We start from the raw sequence: 14,712 nt of genomic DNA on the forward strand, positions 1-14,712 counted from the left end.
AAAGATGTGGCTTACAGAGGACTTTATCAATCATGGGCTTTGGTCATTAGTGATTGATTGATGCGGATATGATCACTAGAACTCCTGCCAATTAGCACAATGACTGAGCCGCAGAGCTGCTAGGAGGGTTATTGCCATCCACAATAACTATGGTATGTGCACAACAGATATACCGTAAATGGCCAACAGTTGCAGACCTCACAGTGCTGTCACAGGAGTTGGCTGCACATGCACAAAAGCTGCACAGGAAGTGCACAATTTTCAGATAAAGAAAGCCAATTCCTTAAGCATCAGAGTTTTCAATGTAGATGTTGGTCCAAGTGGGTAGGAACTGCATCTACCACACAATTATGCAATCATGTCTTAGATGGTCCTGGAGAGCCTCTGTGACATAGATAACATGATGCTGATTCGGTCTTATAACTACACACTACGCACCCTTAACAGACATTTTGAGAGACAAAAAAATATATATCTTACTGAAGATTGGTCCTTTTTCATTAACAAGACACTCAAGACCTGAGGGTCAACTTCTGAAAGGAAGGGAGAAAAAAAAAGAAGTGTTAATGTGAATCCATATGTGATAATACAGGTGTTTCTCACAAAATTAGAATATCATCAAAAAGTTATTTTATTTCAGTTCTTCAATATAAAAAGTGAAACTCATTATACGGAGTCATTACAGAGTGATGTATTTCAAGTGTTTATTTCTGTTAATGCTGATGATTATGGCTTACAGCCAGTTGAAAACCCAAAAGTCATTATCTCAGTAAATTAGAATGCTTTATAATACCAGTTTGAAAAATGATTTTAAAATCTGAAATGTTGGCCTACTGAAATGTATGTTCAGTAAATGCACTCAATACTTGATGCAAAAGGATCCCCGACCAATTACTGAATCAATTCGGCGTGGCAAGGAGGCAATTAGCCTGTGGCACTGCTGAGGTGTTATGGAAGCCCAAGTTGCTTTGATAGAAGCCTCCAGCTTGTCTGCATTGTTGGATCTGGTGTCTCCTCTTGACAATACCCAATAGATTCTCTATGGGGTAAAGGTCAGGCTAATCAAGCACAGTGATACTGTTGTTTGTAAACCAGATATTGGTACTTTTGGCAGTGTGGACAGGTGCCAAGTGTTGCTAGAGAATGAAGTTTCCATCTCCAAAAAGCTTATCGGCAGAGGAATGCATGAAGTGCTCGAAAATTTCCTGGTAGACGGTTGCGCTGACTTTGGTCTTGATAAAACACAGTGGACCTACACCATCAGATGACATGGCTCCCCAAACCATCACCGACTGTAGAAACTTCACAATAGACCTCAAGCAGCTTGGATTGTGTACCTCTACTCTCTTCCTCCAGACTCTGGGACCTTGATTTCCAAATGAAACGAAAATTTACTTTCATCTGAAAACAGCACCTTGGACGACTGAGCAACAGTACATTTCTTTTTCTCCTTGGCCCAGGTAAGACGTTTCTGACATTGTCTATTGGTCATGAGTGGCTTGACACAAGGAATGTGACACTTGTAGCCCATGTCCTGGATACGTCTGTGTGTTGGCTCATGAAGCAATAACTCCAGCAGCAGTCCACTCCTAGTAAATCTTCCCCAAAATTTTGAATGGCCTTTTCATAATCCTTTCAAGACTGCGGTTATCCTGGTTGCTTGAGCACCTTTTTCTACCACACCTTATCCTTCCACTCAACTTTCCATTAATATGCTTGGATACAGCACTCTGAACAGCCAGAAATGACCTTTTGTGAGTTACCCTCCTTGTGGAGTGTGTCAATGACTGCCTTCTGGACAGCTGTCAAGTCAGCAGTCTTCCCCATGATTGTGGAGCCTACTGAAACAGACTAAGGGACCTTTTAAAACGCTTAGAAAGCCTTTGCAGGTGGTTTTTGTTAATCATTCTAATTTACTGAGATAACCACTTTTAGGTTTTAATTGGAAGCCATAATCATCAACATTAGCAGAAATAAACACTTGAAACAGATCACTCTGTTTGTAATGACTCTACACCGTGTTCCAAATTATTATCCAAATGATATTTTTCTTGGATTTTTCTAAATGGTCGGTGCAAATGACAGTCAGTCTAATAAAAGTCATCACCCGTTAGAGTATGCATCGAATTTTATTGAAGAAACCTCCCAATGATAACAGTATAATCTCCATAATGAATAGAAACTCAAAATGCACTGTTCCAAATTATTAGGCACAGTAGAATTTCTAAACATTTTATATGTTTTAAAGAACTGAAAATGTTCATTTGTGGAATTTACAGCATTAGGAGGTCACATTCACTGAACAAAAATAGGGATTTTTGTGTACTCACCGTAAAATCCTTTTCTCCGAGCCATTCATTGGGGGACACAGACCATGGGTGTATGCTGCTGCCACCAGGAGGCTGACACTAAGTAATACAAAGAAAGTTAGCTCCTCCCCTGCAGTATACACCCTCCTGCTGGCCCCCAGCTAACCAGTTCGGTGCAAAAGCAGTAGGAGATCAATAACGAACATATAAGCATATAGCATGTCACCTTATATATGAGAGTATAAAAAAATATCAAAAGATAAAAACAAAGCATAAGCTAATTACAGGGTGGGAGCTGCATCCCCCAATGAATGGCTCGGAGAAAAGGATTTTACGGTGAGTACACAAAAATCCCTATTTCTCCTTCGCCTCATTGGGGGACACAGACCATGGGACGTCCCAAAGCAGTCCCTGGGTGGGGACAACATCAGATCAGGCCGAGTAACCGCTACTTACAAGTGCGCCACCGCGGCCTGCAAAGTCTGTCTGCCCAGACTCACATCTGTGGAAGTATGTGAATGAAAGTGCTTCAAGAATGTATGCGGACTGGAGGAGTTCGCAAGCTTGCGGTCGTGCTTGCCGACGTCTGGAGCCTAGAGACCTCAGGCCGGGAAATAGGCTGACATCTGGTTCGGAAGGACTCCTGGATGGAGAAAATAATCCACCAGGCTAACCTGGCCGAAGAAACGGCTAGACCCTTCCTGCGACCGTCAGGAAGCCTACTTACCATCGAGAAAGCCAAGTAAAGCGTCCAACCCCTGGAAGGACGCCATTCTCGATACGTACCCACTCGAAGCACTCACTTCTTCCAGATTATGGAGGATCCCTTCCGTTTTGTGGACTGGAGCCGAAAGAGATGAGAGAACGATGCCCCTGCAACAGTGGGAATACAAAACCACCTTGGCAACGAGGGAAGGGGATGTCCTGAGGGCAACCCTGCCTTGATGGTAATAAGGAAAAAAGACAAAGAGCAGAACGTCGAGTTCTGAAGACTCATCCGGAGGACAAGAACGCAGAGGAAGAAGGGAAGAAACCTTCCCTGATAGTAAAGTCTGTCCGGATCAAAAAAGGAGTCCACTGTAAGATGCCCAGGATCATTAGGGTCCCACGGATCTAACGGTACGTGGTAGGGAAGAACTACAGGTTAAGGCTCCCTGCGAGAAAGTCCATATTTCCAGTTTTGTCGCAATAAGACGGAAAACTAGAAGAACAGCAAGCGAGAAAAAGCCTGACATGGTCAGTGCGGTTCTCCCCTGGAGCCCTTCCTGCTTCCGAAAAGATCTCAGACGTAGAAGAAGAGGAGTCATAGAAATTGGTACCATGGGAGAACAGAGCATGCACTGCGATGGTCTTGGATGTCAAGGCCAAACCATGAACCGGAGAACATTGGCGTTCAGCTTGGACGCCATCTGACCTACATCTGGAGTAGTCCAGTGAAGGCAGATCCGATGGAAGACTTCCGAGTGAAGTTCCCACTCACTTGAGGAGAAATCCTGACGGCTGAAAATGTCTGCCGCCCAGTGCTCTACTCCAGGGATATGTACTGTTGAGATCACCGAAAGAAAGATCTCAGCTCATCAGAGAGAGAGAGGTACCTTGGCCATGGCGCTTGACTGTGGGTACTTGCTAGATGGTTAACGAGTGGCACAGCCGTGGCGTTATCCAACTGAAGACCCGCCTAAAGGCAGTGGGCCTGCTGTAGGATTAGACGTACCGTTCAGAACTCCAGAGAAATGATCGGGAGAAGAAGACTGGCCTTGGTATTCCCTAATAACCATTGGACCAGGAGAAGGCTCTGGGAGAGGAAGGAGCTCAGAGACTACTCTTTGAAAGCCTGATAGGTTTGCAGAAAACGAGCGCAGCGAAGGAAACTGCTTCCATTGTCATCCTTTTCCTCAGAACCCTCCTAGCGAATTGAATGAACCGAGGGAATGAGTGATCAAGTGCACAAGCACTCTGTTGAAGAGCCACGACCTTGACTCGAGAGAGAATAACCATCCTGCTTGGGCAGAATCATCCTCAAAGAGGATCTGCTGGACTGGGAATAAGGAAAAAAACTTGTCTAAGTTTAGCTGCTAGCCCAAGTGAGAGGGTATAGCAAGAGACAGACGACTCAGCGTAGTCCTAGAAGAGCGGCTATAAAGTCGACCCAATAGGACAGGACGACCAATCTTCTAGGGTGCAAGAAGCACATGACAACCGTCATGACCCTTGTGACCACTCTGGTGTGGTAGCCAGGCCAGAGGGCAAGGTCGTGACTTGAAAATGCTGTTCGCAAATAGAAAGGTGAAGAGATTATTGTAGAGAGGGGAAATAGGTATGTGAGGGTAAGAATCCCGAATGACGACGGGTGCTAGGAAGGTCCACCTCTTTCTGTTGAAGTAATGGCTGAGCGGAGGAACTCCATCCGAAAAAGGGAGGACCTTGGCAAAGGTTGTTAGAAGTTTGAGGACCAGGAATGGCGACACCTTTCATTCCCTCCTTTTTGGAACCAAGATCCCTTAGATCTAGACTGTCCTGGACAATGTTTCCACTGCTGGTTGGGTCTGTAGAGGAGCTACGATCCCATGCTGGACTCCCGCTCAGAAGATTTGATTGTCCAGCTATACTGTTGAAAACAAAGTAGTTAAGGTCTCTGACCAGGAGACTATTGGTCAAGCAACCCATGTGGCGGCTAAGGAAGGGTAGAGCGCTGAACCCGAAGCCGAACGACGGAACGAACTGATTTGCTATCCGCCCGTCTGTGGTATCTTAATTGATGATACCTCGGAAAGGAATACTGGTAGGTATACCATAAGAAATTCTACCCGGATAGTCTGCCAAGTGGCAGAATGCGGGACTGTAACCAGCCGGTCTCTTGCCATCGTCGTGCAGAGTAGAAAATTAGGAACCCTCAATCCGCCATCCTCTTGACAGGGACCTGAAGAGGAATCGTCCGCTTTCTTACATCATCCGCTAAATAGTGGGGGAGGGGGGGGGGTTGCTTGGACGCCAAAAAAGAGAGCCTCCGTACATCCTCAGAGTTGAGGTCCTTGAGTGGACAGGACAGGTTGCCTGGCGTTAGGCCTGGATGCAGAAGAGGATACATGGAGGAGGCACTCCGTGCTCGTCTGTCGAAGGTGTGAAAGAAATCGGTGCACTTTAAAGGACCCGTCGCCCATAAAAATCCGACCAGGTATGGCATCCTACTTAGAGGCTACTGTCCAGTGCGTAGCTCGTCGACTTGTTGATGGTATAAATAGAGAGTCCCTCTTCCTCAGAAGCTCTGGCAATCCAAGGCAATATCCAATCCATAATTAGCATCGTCCTCAACAAATCCTGGGGGAGAGTCAGGAAAAGAAAAACTTCCATTTTCTAGAACCTGTGCGATTTTCTAGAATACTTGCGGCCCCTGCTAGCCGATGGCTCCCCTTGTAGTTCCGGAGATCAGTTAGAGTGACCGCCTTAGGATTGATGATGTGCCCTTAAGACCAGACAATACTGGTCATGCACCTTTGAGACAAGGTGTGCCTCTAAGACCAGGAAATACTGGTCTTGTGCCTTTAAGAAGAGGACATACTGTTCATGTGCCTTTACGAGCAGGGCATGCTGGTCAAGTGCCTTTAAGAACCAAGGGCTACCGGTTCTGTGCCTTTAAGAAACAGGACATACTTGTCATGTACCCTTAAGTCCAGGGCGTACTGGTCATGAGCCCTTAAAAACCAGGGCCTACTGGTCATTTGCGTTAAGACCAGGGCATGCTGGTCATGTGCCCTTAAGACCAGGGGGTACTGGTCAAGTGCCTTTAAGTCCGGAGCATAATGGTCACGTGCCTTTAAGTCCAGGGCATACTGGTCACGTGCCTCTAAGACCAGAGCATGCTGGTCGTGTTCCTTTAAGACCAGGGCATACTGGTGATGTGCCTTTAAAAACCAGGGCATACTGGTAATGTGCCTTTAAAAAACCAGGGCCTACAGGACATGTGCGTTTAAGACCAGGGCATACTGGTCATGGGCCCTTAAAACCCAGGGCGTACTGGTCAAGTGCCATAAGACCAGGGAATACTGGTCACGTGCCTTTTAAGACCAGGGTATACAGGTCACGTGCCTTTAAGACCGGGGCATACTGGTCACGTGCCTTTAAGACCAGGGCACTTAACTTAACTTTCCTTGCTGGGGTTCAAACTCCCGTGGTCTCTGTTTGCAAGCCTGCACATCTTACCACTGTACTATACACTCTGTTGTAGACCAGGGCACACTTGTCATGCGCCTTTAAGACCAGGAATGCTGGTCATGCGCCTTTAAGACCAGGAATGCTGGTCAATACCGGGGCATTTTTAAAAAGATTATGCCAGAGGTGGAGCCCCTTGAGGGGAACTACGTACTCTGGGAAGTGCCGGGATCGGCGGCCGCGTAGGCACCTGAGCTCATCTGATTAAGTACTAGGGAAAGGTGATAATGCGCCCCTTAGGAACCCTTAAGACCAGGGAAGTGAGATTATCAAAAAACCATGGAAAGCTGGGGATGTACCTATAAGCCCAGCAACTACTGGGCATGAGTCCATAAGACCAGGGAATGAGGTCATGAACCCTAAAGACTCGTGCCCTTAAGACAGGAGCCTGCAGGGCAACCAGAGATTGCAGGTCCTAAGTTTCATTCCCTCCTATTTAAACCAGGGAACGCTAGTCCCTATATGCTGCCGGGGTGCGAGCGGGGGAGAGGTTGATTCTGAGTCCCCCGTCTGAATAGCGCTGACTTCGGCGCTGAAAACCGCCGGCAGCAGCCCCTTCCAGATGCACTAGGGGCCGGAAATGGCAGGGAGGAAGAAGATGGCCGCCGAGATCTCGTCTAGAACGAGAAGCGCCAGAAAAGGGGGGGCGGAGCCGCTACAATGATGCAAGCGGTGGGCGGGGTTTCCCGGGATGCGGCCTAAAACAGGGCCGAAGCCGGGGGCTAAATTTATGGGTTCGGCCGGCGCGCACCCGTGGACAGAGAGAAATGTGCCGCAAAGCTCTGAGGGATGGATTCAGCCGGCGCGCCCCCGTGAACAGAAGAGAAAAGTGCCGCAAAGCTCTGAGGGGGCCCTGTCGCTGTGGGGCCCTCCTACTTTCATTCCCTCTGACCGCCGGAAAAAACAACCCCTCACGGAGCACTTACCCCGATATGAAGGATGGTGCAGGTAAATCTGTGCCCGTGGGTAGATAAGACGGTGCAGGGTAGGGGAGCCTCCATCCACCATCCCTGCAGAAGGGGGGTGGAGAGGAACCGTCTGCCTCCTTCCATCATCCGCTTTTTCAGTGGTGATGCAGTGGGGGCTGCTCGGACGCCACACTGGAAGGTGCCTCTGTACAGCCGAGGGTAAAACCTGGTGGACAGGGCTGCATGTCCGGCAATAGGCCTGGCTGCAGAAGAGGATACTGAAGGTGAAACTCCAGTGCTCGTCTGATAAGGGAAGGGGGAGATCGGTGCCCAAGAAGGGGCCCGTCGCCCCTAAAATCAGCTCAGGCAGTGGCTTCCCACGTCGCAGGAGAGGATACGGAGAGGTAAAACTCCCGTGCTCGCCTGTTGTTGGTTCGAGGAGATCGGAACATGAAAGAATCCGTCGCCCCATTCGACCGTAGTAAAAAGTAAAAAACTAAAAAAAAGAGTTCTTTGGGTCTGAATAGCAGACCCGTCCGTGTGCCTCCTACGGACACTAAGCAAGAACTGGTTAGCTGGGGGCCAGCAGGAGGGTGTATACTGCAGGGGAGGAGCTAACTTTCTTTGTATTACTTAGTGTCAGCCTCCTGGTGGCAGCAGCATACACCCATGGTCTGTGTCCCCCAATGAGGCGAAGGAGAAAAAGCTATTTAACTCCAAAACATCCTAACAGGCCAAATTACATGTTAATATAGGAACCTTTTTTGATATCACCTTCACAATTCTTGCATCCATTGAACTTGTGAGTTTTTGGAGAGTTTCTGCTTGTATTTCTTTGCATGAAGTCAGAGTAGCCTTCCAGAGCTGCTGTTTTGATGTGAACTGCCTCCACCCTCATAGATCTTTTGCTTGATGATACTCCAAAGGTTCTCCATAGGGTTGAGGTCAGGGGAAGATGGTGGCCACACCATGAGTTTATCTCCTTTTATGCCCATAGTAGCCAATGACTCAGAGGTATTCTTTGCAGCATGAGATGGTGCATTGTCATGGATGAAGATGATTTTGCTCCTGAAGGCACGTTTCTGCTTTTTAGACCATGGAAGAAAGTTGTCAGTCAGAAACGGTATGTACTTTGCAGAGGTCATTTTCACGCCTTCAGGAGCCTTAAAGGGCCCTAAAAGCTGTTTCCCCATGATTCTGGCCCAAAACATGACTCCTCCACCTCCTTACTGACGTCGCAGCCTTGTAGCGACATGGTGGTCATCCACCAACCATCCACTACTTCATCCATCTGGACCATCAAGGGTTGCTCGACACTTATCAGTAAACAAGACTGTTTGAAAATTAGTCTTCATGTATGTCTGGGCCCACTGCTACCGTTTCTGCTTGTGAACACTGTTTAGGGGTGGCCGAATAGTAGGTTTATGCACCACAGCAAGCCTTTGAATGATCCTACACCTTGAGGTTCGAGTTACTCCAGAGGCACCAGCAGCTTTAAATAACTGTTTGCTGCTTTGCAATGGTATTTTGGCAGCTCCTCTCTTAATCCAATGAATTTGTCTGGCAGAAACCTTCCTCATTATGCCTTTATCTGCATGAACTCTGTCTGTGCTCTGTTTTAGTCACAAATCTCTTCACAGTATGATGATCACTCAAGTTTTTGTGAAATATCTAATGTTTTCATACCTTGTCCAAGGCATTGCACTATTTAACGCTTTTCAGCAGCAGAGAGATCCTTTTCATTTCCCATATTGCTTGAAACCTGTGGCCTGCTTAATAATATGGAACACCATTTTAAGTACCGTAGTTTTCCTTTAATTAGAATCACCTGGAAAACTAATTATCACGTGTTTAAGATTGATTTCAGTGATCCATTGAGCCCTGAGACACAATACCATCCATGAGATTATTTGAAAAACAAAAATCTTTATGACACTCATATCCAATTTTCATAATAATTTGGAACACGGTGTATATAATATGAGTTTCACTTTATGTATTGAAAAACGGAAATAAATTCACTTTTTGATGATATTCCAGTTTTGTGAGAAACACCTGTAAAATATGTAGAGACTTACCAGTGAAAGCTATTTCTTTATTGGAGTTTACCATCAATCCAAGGAAGAGACATTACATTGCCATATGACAGTCTTGTAAATACAAATATTTAATTAGCTAATTAAAAATCAATTTTAGAATATTCTGGATTATAGGACAGTCTAAGAACAATAAGTAAAAGAACAGAACCTTCTGAAACAAAACTCAGAATAAAAGTGTATTAAATGGCTCTCTCTGATCAGAGGTCCACTTCCCGTGTTGTGGTAGGTGACTGCTTTGAGCAGGTGCTGGGTAGAACAGGCAGGCAATTGGCAACTACCTGTCTTAAATTTTTTACTATGAGCCAAAAAACTAATATAATCCTTGATAACCCCCTTTAAGCCTGGTCCACATTTCTACTATCTTCTATATTTTTCTTGATCAGAAAGTGCAATAAATAGATGGAGAAAAAATAGTGCAATGATAGCGTCTTATCTGGTTGATAACTCTCAGAAATTGTATCAATGCATGCTGACCTGATCCAGAGTTGAAAGGCTGCTGCAGATCCACGGACGATTTGACCAGAAGAGCAAATAAAACATGGAAAGTTTGTGGTCCATATCCGCGCTGCCAGCTTGTCAAGAAACGCTGGATGCCAGAAGCATTATAAAATACGTTTCTTTTATTTTTCTACGCGTTTCACAGTGTAACCGACTTCTTCAGGAAATAAAACAAATATATAAATAGTTCTTCTGAAGAAGTGGGTTACACTTTGAAAACGCGTAGAAAAATAAAATAAATCGTTATTTTATAATACTTCTGGTGTCCGTTTCTTCACAAGCTGGCAGCGCGGATATGGACCACAAACGTTCCATGTTTTATTTGCTCTTGATCAGAAGGATCAGATCTGCATATTGAAAAATATAAACATCTCCTTAGAGCTCATGAATGCGTCCATGGAACTCTGTCAAATACACGGACTGTACGTAGAAATATATGAAGCGTGCTCCAGTCAGGAGACCCGTAGCCAGTCCATGTATTGTGATCCAAGAGCCAAGGACGTCTTCAGAAGCCCTTAGAAGATATAAGGTTTTACTAATGCGGAGACCCAATTCTTTTGATCAAAAAAGTTGTATGCAAAAAAAACATCTACTCTCAGTAACATGCTATGGGACACCAAGAAATTGGAGCCAGGCATAAGGACATACGTATATGACATGCAAGTAAAAATATGTGACTGAGGGTAAACACAGCTCTCGTGTTCTTACCATAATCTGTAATTTGGGAAAGCTGGATAGGAGCATCCAAAAGAACCTGTGCTTGTGACGGGACCTGATGATTCCTAGAGTACACGGGAGCAATGCAATACTGTTATAAGAAAAGGAAACCCATGCAGGACTTCACTTCAGTCCTCTATCTAGGGCATATTCACCCAAATGTACACAGGACTGCACTGCACTATACACTGGCTCATTAAAGGGAAATTGTCACCCCCAAAATCGAAGATAAGCTAAGCCCACCAGCAACAGGGGCTCATCTACAGCATTCTGTAATGCTGTAGATCAGAGGTGTCAAACTGCATTCCTCGAGGGCTGCAAACAGGTCATGTTTTCAGGATTTCCTTAGTATTGCACAGGTGATAATTTAATCACCTGCACAGAATGATTCTATCACCTGTGCAACACAAGGAAATCCTGAAAACATGACCTGTTTGCAGCCCTCGAGGAATGCAGTGTGACACCTCTGCTGTAGATAAGCCCCCGATGTATCCTAAAAGATGAGAAAAAGAGGTTAGATTATACTCACCTGGGGGGGCGGTCCGGTCCGGGGCCTCCCATCTTCTTACGATGACTGCCTCTTCTTGTATTCACGCTGCGGCTCTGGCGTACTTTGTCTGCCCTGTTGACAGGGCATCAACAGGGCAGACAAAGTACGCCTGCACCAGAGCCGCAGCGTGAAGACAAGAAAAGGACGTCATCATAAGAAGATGGGAGGCCCCGGACCGGACGCCCATCGGACCGGACCGCCCCCCCAGGTGAGTATAATCTAACCTCTTTTTCTCATCTTTCAGGATACATTGGGGGCTTATCTGCAGCATTCCAGAATCCTGTAGATAAGCCCCTGATGCCGGTGGGCTTAGCTCATCTTCGATTTTGGGGGTGACAGGTTCCCTTTAAAGTCAACCGGCCGATTCCCACGTGTGATTTTCTCTACAGACTTGTAGTCCGTTCATAGAAAGTCACAACATGCAATACTTTAGTGCGGGTTTCAGAGGAGTCTTTTCCAGGGGCTATGAAAATCAACAGCTCTAAGCACAAAACGGATACAAATTTGTCTATTTTTCATTTCAGAGTTTTGTGTTGCCTTTGCATGTATGGAAAACCACAGGTATTCATATGCTAAAGAAGCTATACACTACTTGGACAACCCCTTCTCATATCCCACGCTTGGTCCCAATAAAATAATAAAGCTTATACTCACCTCCCGTGCCGGCGTCGTTCCCACGGTGTTGGCACTCGCTCTCTCCGGGAGTCCCGTGCTGCTGTTGTGACACATGACCCCCGCCTCCCCAATCAGCGCTGGCATCACTGTTTCCGTCTTCATACGAATTGAACATGAAAAAAAATTCAGATCATCTGCAGCCCGGACTTCCTCATCATGCTCAATTTGTGCGAAGGCGGGGATAGTGATGCCAGCGCCGGGGTCACGCGTCACAAGTACCGCATGGGAGCCCCGGCGAAAGCGAATGCCAACACCGAAGGAAGGCACCAACATGGGAGGCGAGTATAGACTTTTATATATCAGAATCAAACATTTATGTTCAATTTGTTTGTATTAATCAGTTTTGAAAATACTAAAAAAAATAACATACGACCAAATATATTATGATCAGATAAGTCACGCAGGACTTAAAATTTGTAATGATAACAATATTCATGCGGAAATATAAACAGGTCACTCAACATTGCAACTGCAAGAAAAACTACCTAAATTTTAATATCAGCAAATGAAAAACTATTCTGAAAATTCCAACATAGAGGTCAGAAAGAGAAAGAGGGAAAGAGAAGAGAAAAAAATAAAATAAACAAAAATTTGTTAGTGAGGGTGAGAGGATTAGAAGGGAGAAGAGGGATGAAAGAAGGGGGGGGGGGGAATGACAGGGAGAAGGGGTATGGAAAAAGGGAATGAGGGGAAGATGAAATAAATGAGGCGACAATCTTGAGGTAAGCACACAGCACCAGCCCAGATACACTTCATGAGAGAATGACCCATCTATTGGAATAGTTTATAAAAATCCACTGAGTCCTGAAAACAGGATCCAGTCACTCCACAATTTCGTCACAGGGTCCAGAGCTTTCGGCTGTGAGTGATTCCATCCTATAAATATTAACAATCTCGGCAAACCATTCCGACATTAGGGTAGTGTGGGTTGCTTGCCAATGTCTTGCAATCACTGACCGTGCTGCAGTTAAATAAAATCAGAGACTATCTTTCTTTTGAAAACCAACTGAAGAGGGAAAATTAAAAAGAAGAGCAATCTTAGGGCTGAACTTCATCTCCTACCAGTAACCAAAAGTAACTGGAAAAAAAGCCTTTTCCCAAAATGGCCCATTTCTACTGCAATCCCGCCATATGTGTATCATATTACCTCTATCTCTTCCACATCGGGGGTCAAACATTTAGACCAAGAAGAGTTTGTCCACTACTAGGGCTTTAATATAAGCATTTGGAAGACCCCACAATAGCAGGCATCTTGTTTTCTTGCGATAAAGTTCAGTCCTGTCTTGTGTAAATGACCACAATAACCAGAAGACGGATAGGACTTTTTGACATCTCATTTACACAGCATTGTCAGAGTAAGCAATGGGTCACACGATTGTATTGCAGCTATATTTTCATGTCTGTATTACAGCCACCATCTAGGCCTCATCACGGATCTCAGCCGAATTTACAGCATCATAGTGTGAGATAGCGCTCACTGCATGTGTTGGGGGACATTCTCGCTTAGCAAGGGATAAACGCAGACAGGCACGGTTTTCCTCACAAGTTCAACTTGGTTTATTTACTCCATAAACCCCAGTGGCACAAAACACAAAGTAACAGCCTTCGTAGTATGGCAAAGCAAAGTAACAGTGTTCATAGCATGGCTCTGGCCATCAGGACTGTGCCCATACACTCTTGGTAGAGTCCAATATTCAGGCTCACTCTGGAGCCAAACACACACAGTCTGGATTACACGATTGTCAGCGTTGCAGGTTTTCACTGGCTGGCATCACACGGGTCCTGTCCTCCGGAGAAGCAGCCTACGGGGATCACCAGCTTGTCTGGCAGGCACACAGTCAGTTCCAGACCCACCGGAGGACGTTAGCTTCCGCCACACAGTAGCCGTCACTGGCTCTGCAGATCCCTGGCCTCACCTCGTGCTGTTCAGGGATCGGTCAACACACAGGACCTCCCAACACAGAGGTCACTCAGGATCACGGCCTCACCCGATGCTCTTCAGGGATCCGGTCCACACTCTGGACCTCCCAACACCCAGACCTTTCCTCTCACAGGACCTTCCAGCTAAGACCATTCAGGTCCATATACAGGAACCATTTGACCCACACCCTGGTCACATTACATACTTGTAACCACTCCCATAGGTGTGTGGTGTGTGTGGCTAGTTCGACCCACCCAGCTCTCAGAACTAGCTCTGCCAGCCTTCCTCTAAAACAACACAATTATGTGTGGGACTACAGGTCCCAGAACATTTACTTCAGGCTTGCAGCGCAGAGTATCTTCCTCTGCGACACACATACCGGCCAAGCACAATAATGTCGGATTTTGTCTTATCACCATATGCCTGCGACTGCCATGCATTCCTATGGCCTCAATACGCCTCTGTGCGTATTCTGGGGAGACCATGCAGCACCCCCTACCTGTAACAGGGGTCACTGCATCACAATACGCAAAAATAATATTGCATATATATGTCACTGAGACCCATGTTTACGCCTACAATTCCAGCCATAGTACAAGAAAATATAGTGGAAGAATTAGCTGTTCATTGTGCTTTTTTCCAATCAGTATTTGGGCAGTATTTTACCTCAGGGTCATTCCACATCAAGTGGACCAGTTTTAAAAATCGTCCCCACTCGACCTTCTCCGATTTTGCAGAAAATTTATAAGGATGTACATGTATGTTTGAAAAGAGGTTCTGTAAATTTTTAGGGCCAGATCTCAAATACATTGGGCACTGTTAGCCT

The 14,712-nt window shown here is 45.8% G+C and overlaps 1 protein-coding gene across 1 annotated transcript in view; it reads right to left on the reverse strand.

Moving 5' to 3' along the window:
• The window catches only part of ABCF3 (ATP binding cassette subfamily F member 3), a 97,042-nt gene that overhangs the window by 30,639 nt on the left and 51,691 nt on the right, over positions 1 to 14,712 (reverse strand). Inside the window, exons 3-4 of the mRNA XM_069726970.1 lie at positions 10,732 to 10,805; positions 481 to 533 (exon numbers count right to left, since the gene is read on the reverse strand). Of these exons, the coding sequence (XP_069583071.1) occupies positions 481 to 533; positions 10,732 to 10,805 (127 nt within the window). The remainder of the gene's footprint in view (positions 1 to 480; positions 534 to 10,731; positions 10,806 to 14,712) is intronic.

Source organism: Ranitomeya imitator, chromosome 5, assembly GCF_032444005.1.
Source record: "Ranitomeya imitator isolate aRanImi1 chromosome 5, aRanImi1.pri, whole genome shotgun sequence".
In the NCBI taxonomy this organism is placed as follows: domain Eukaryota; kingdom Metazoa; phylum Chordata; class Amphibia; order Anura; family Dendrobatidae; genus Ranitomeya; species Ranitomeya imitator.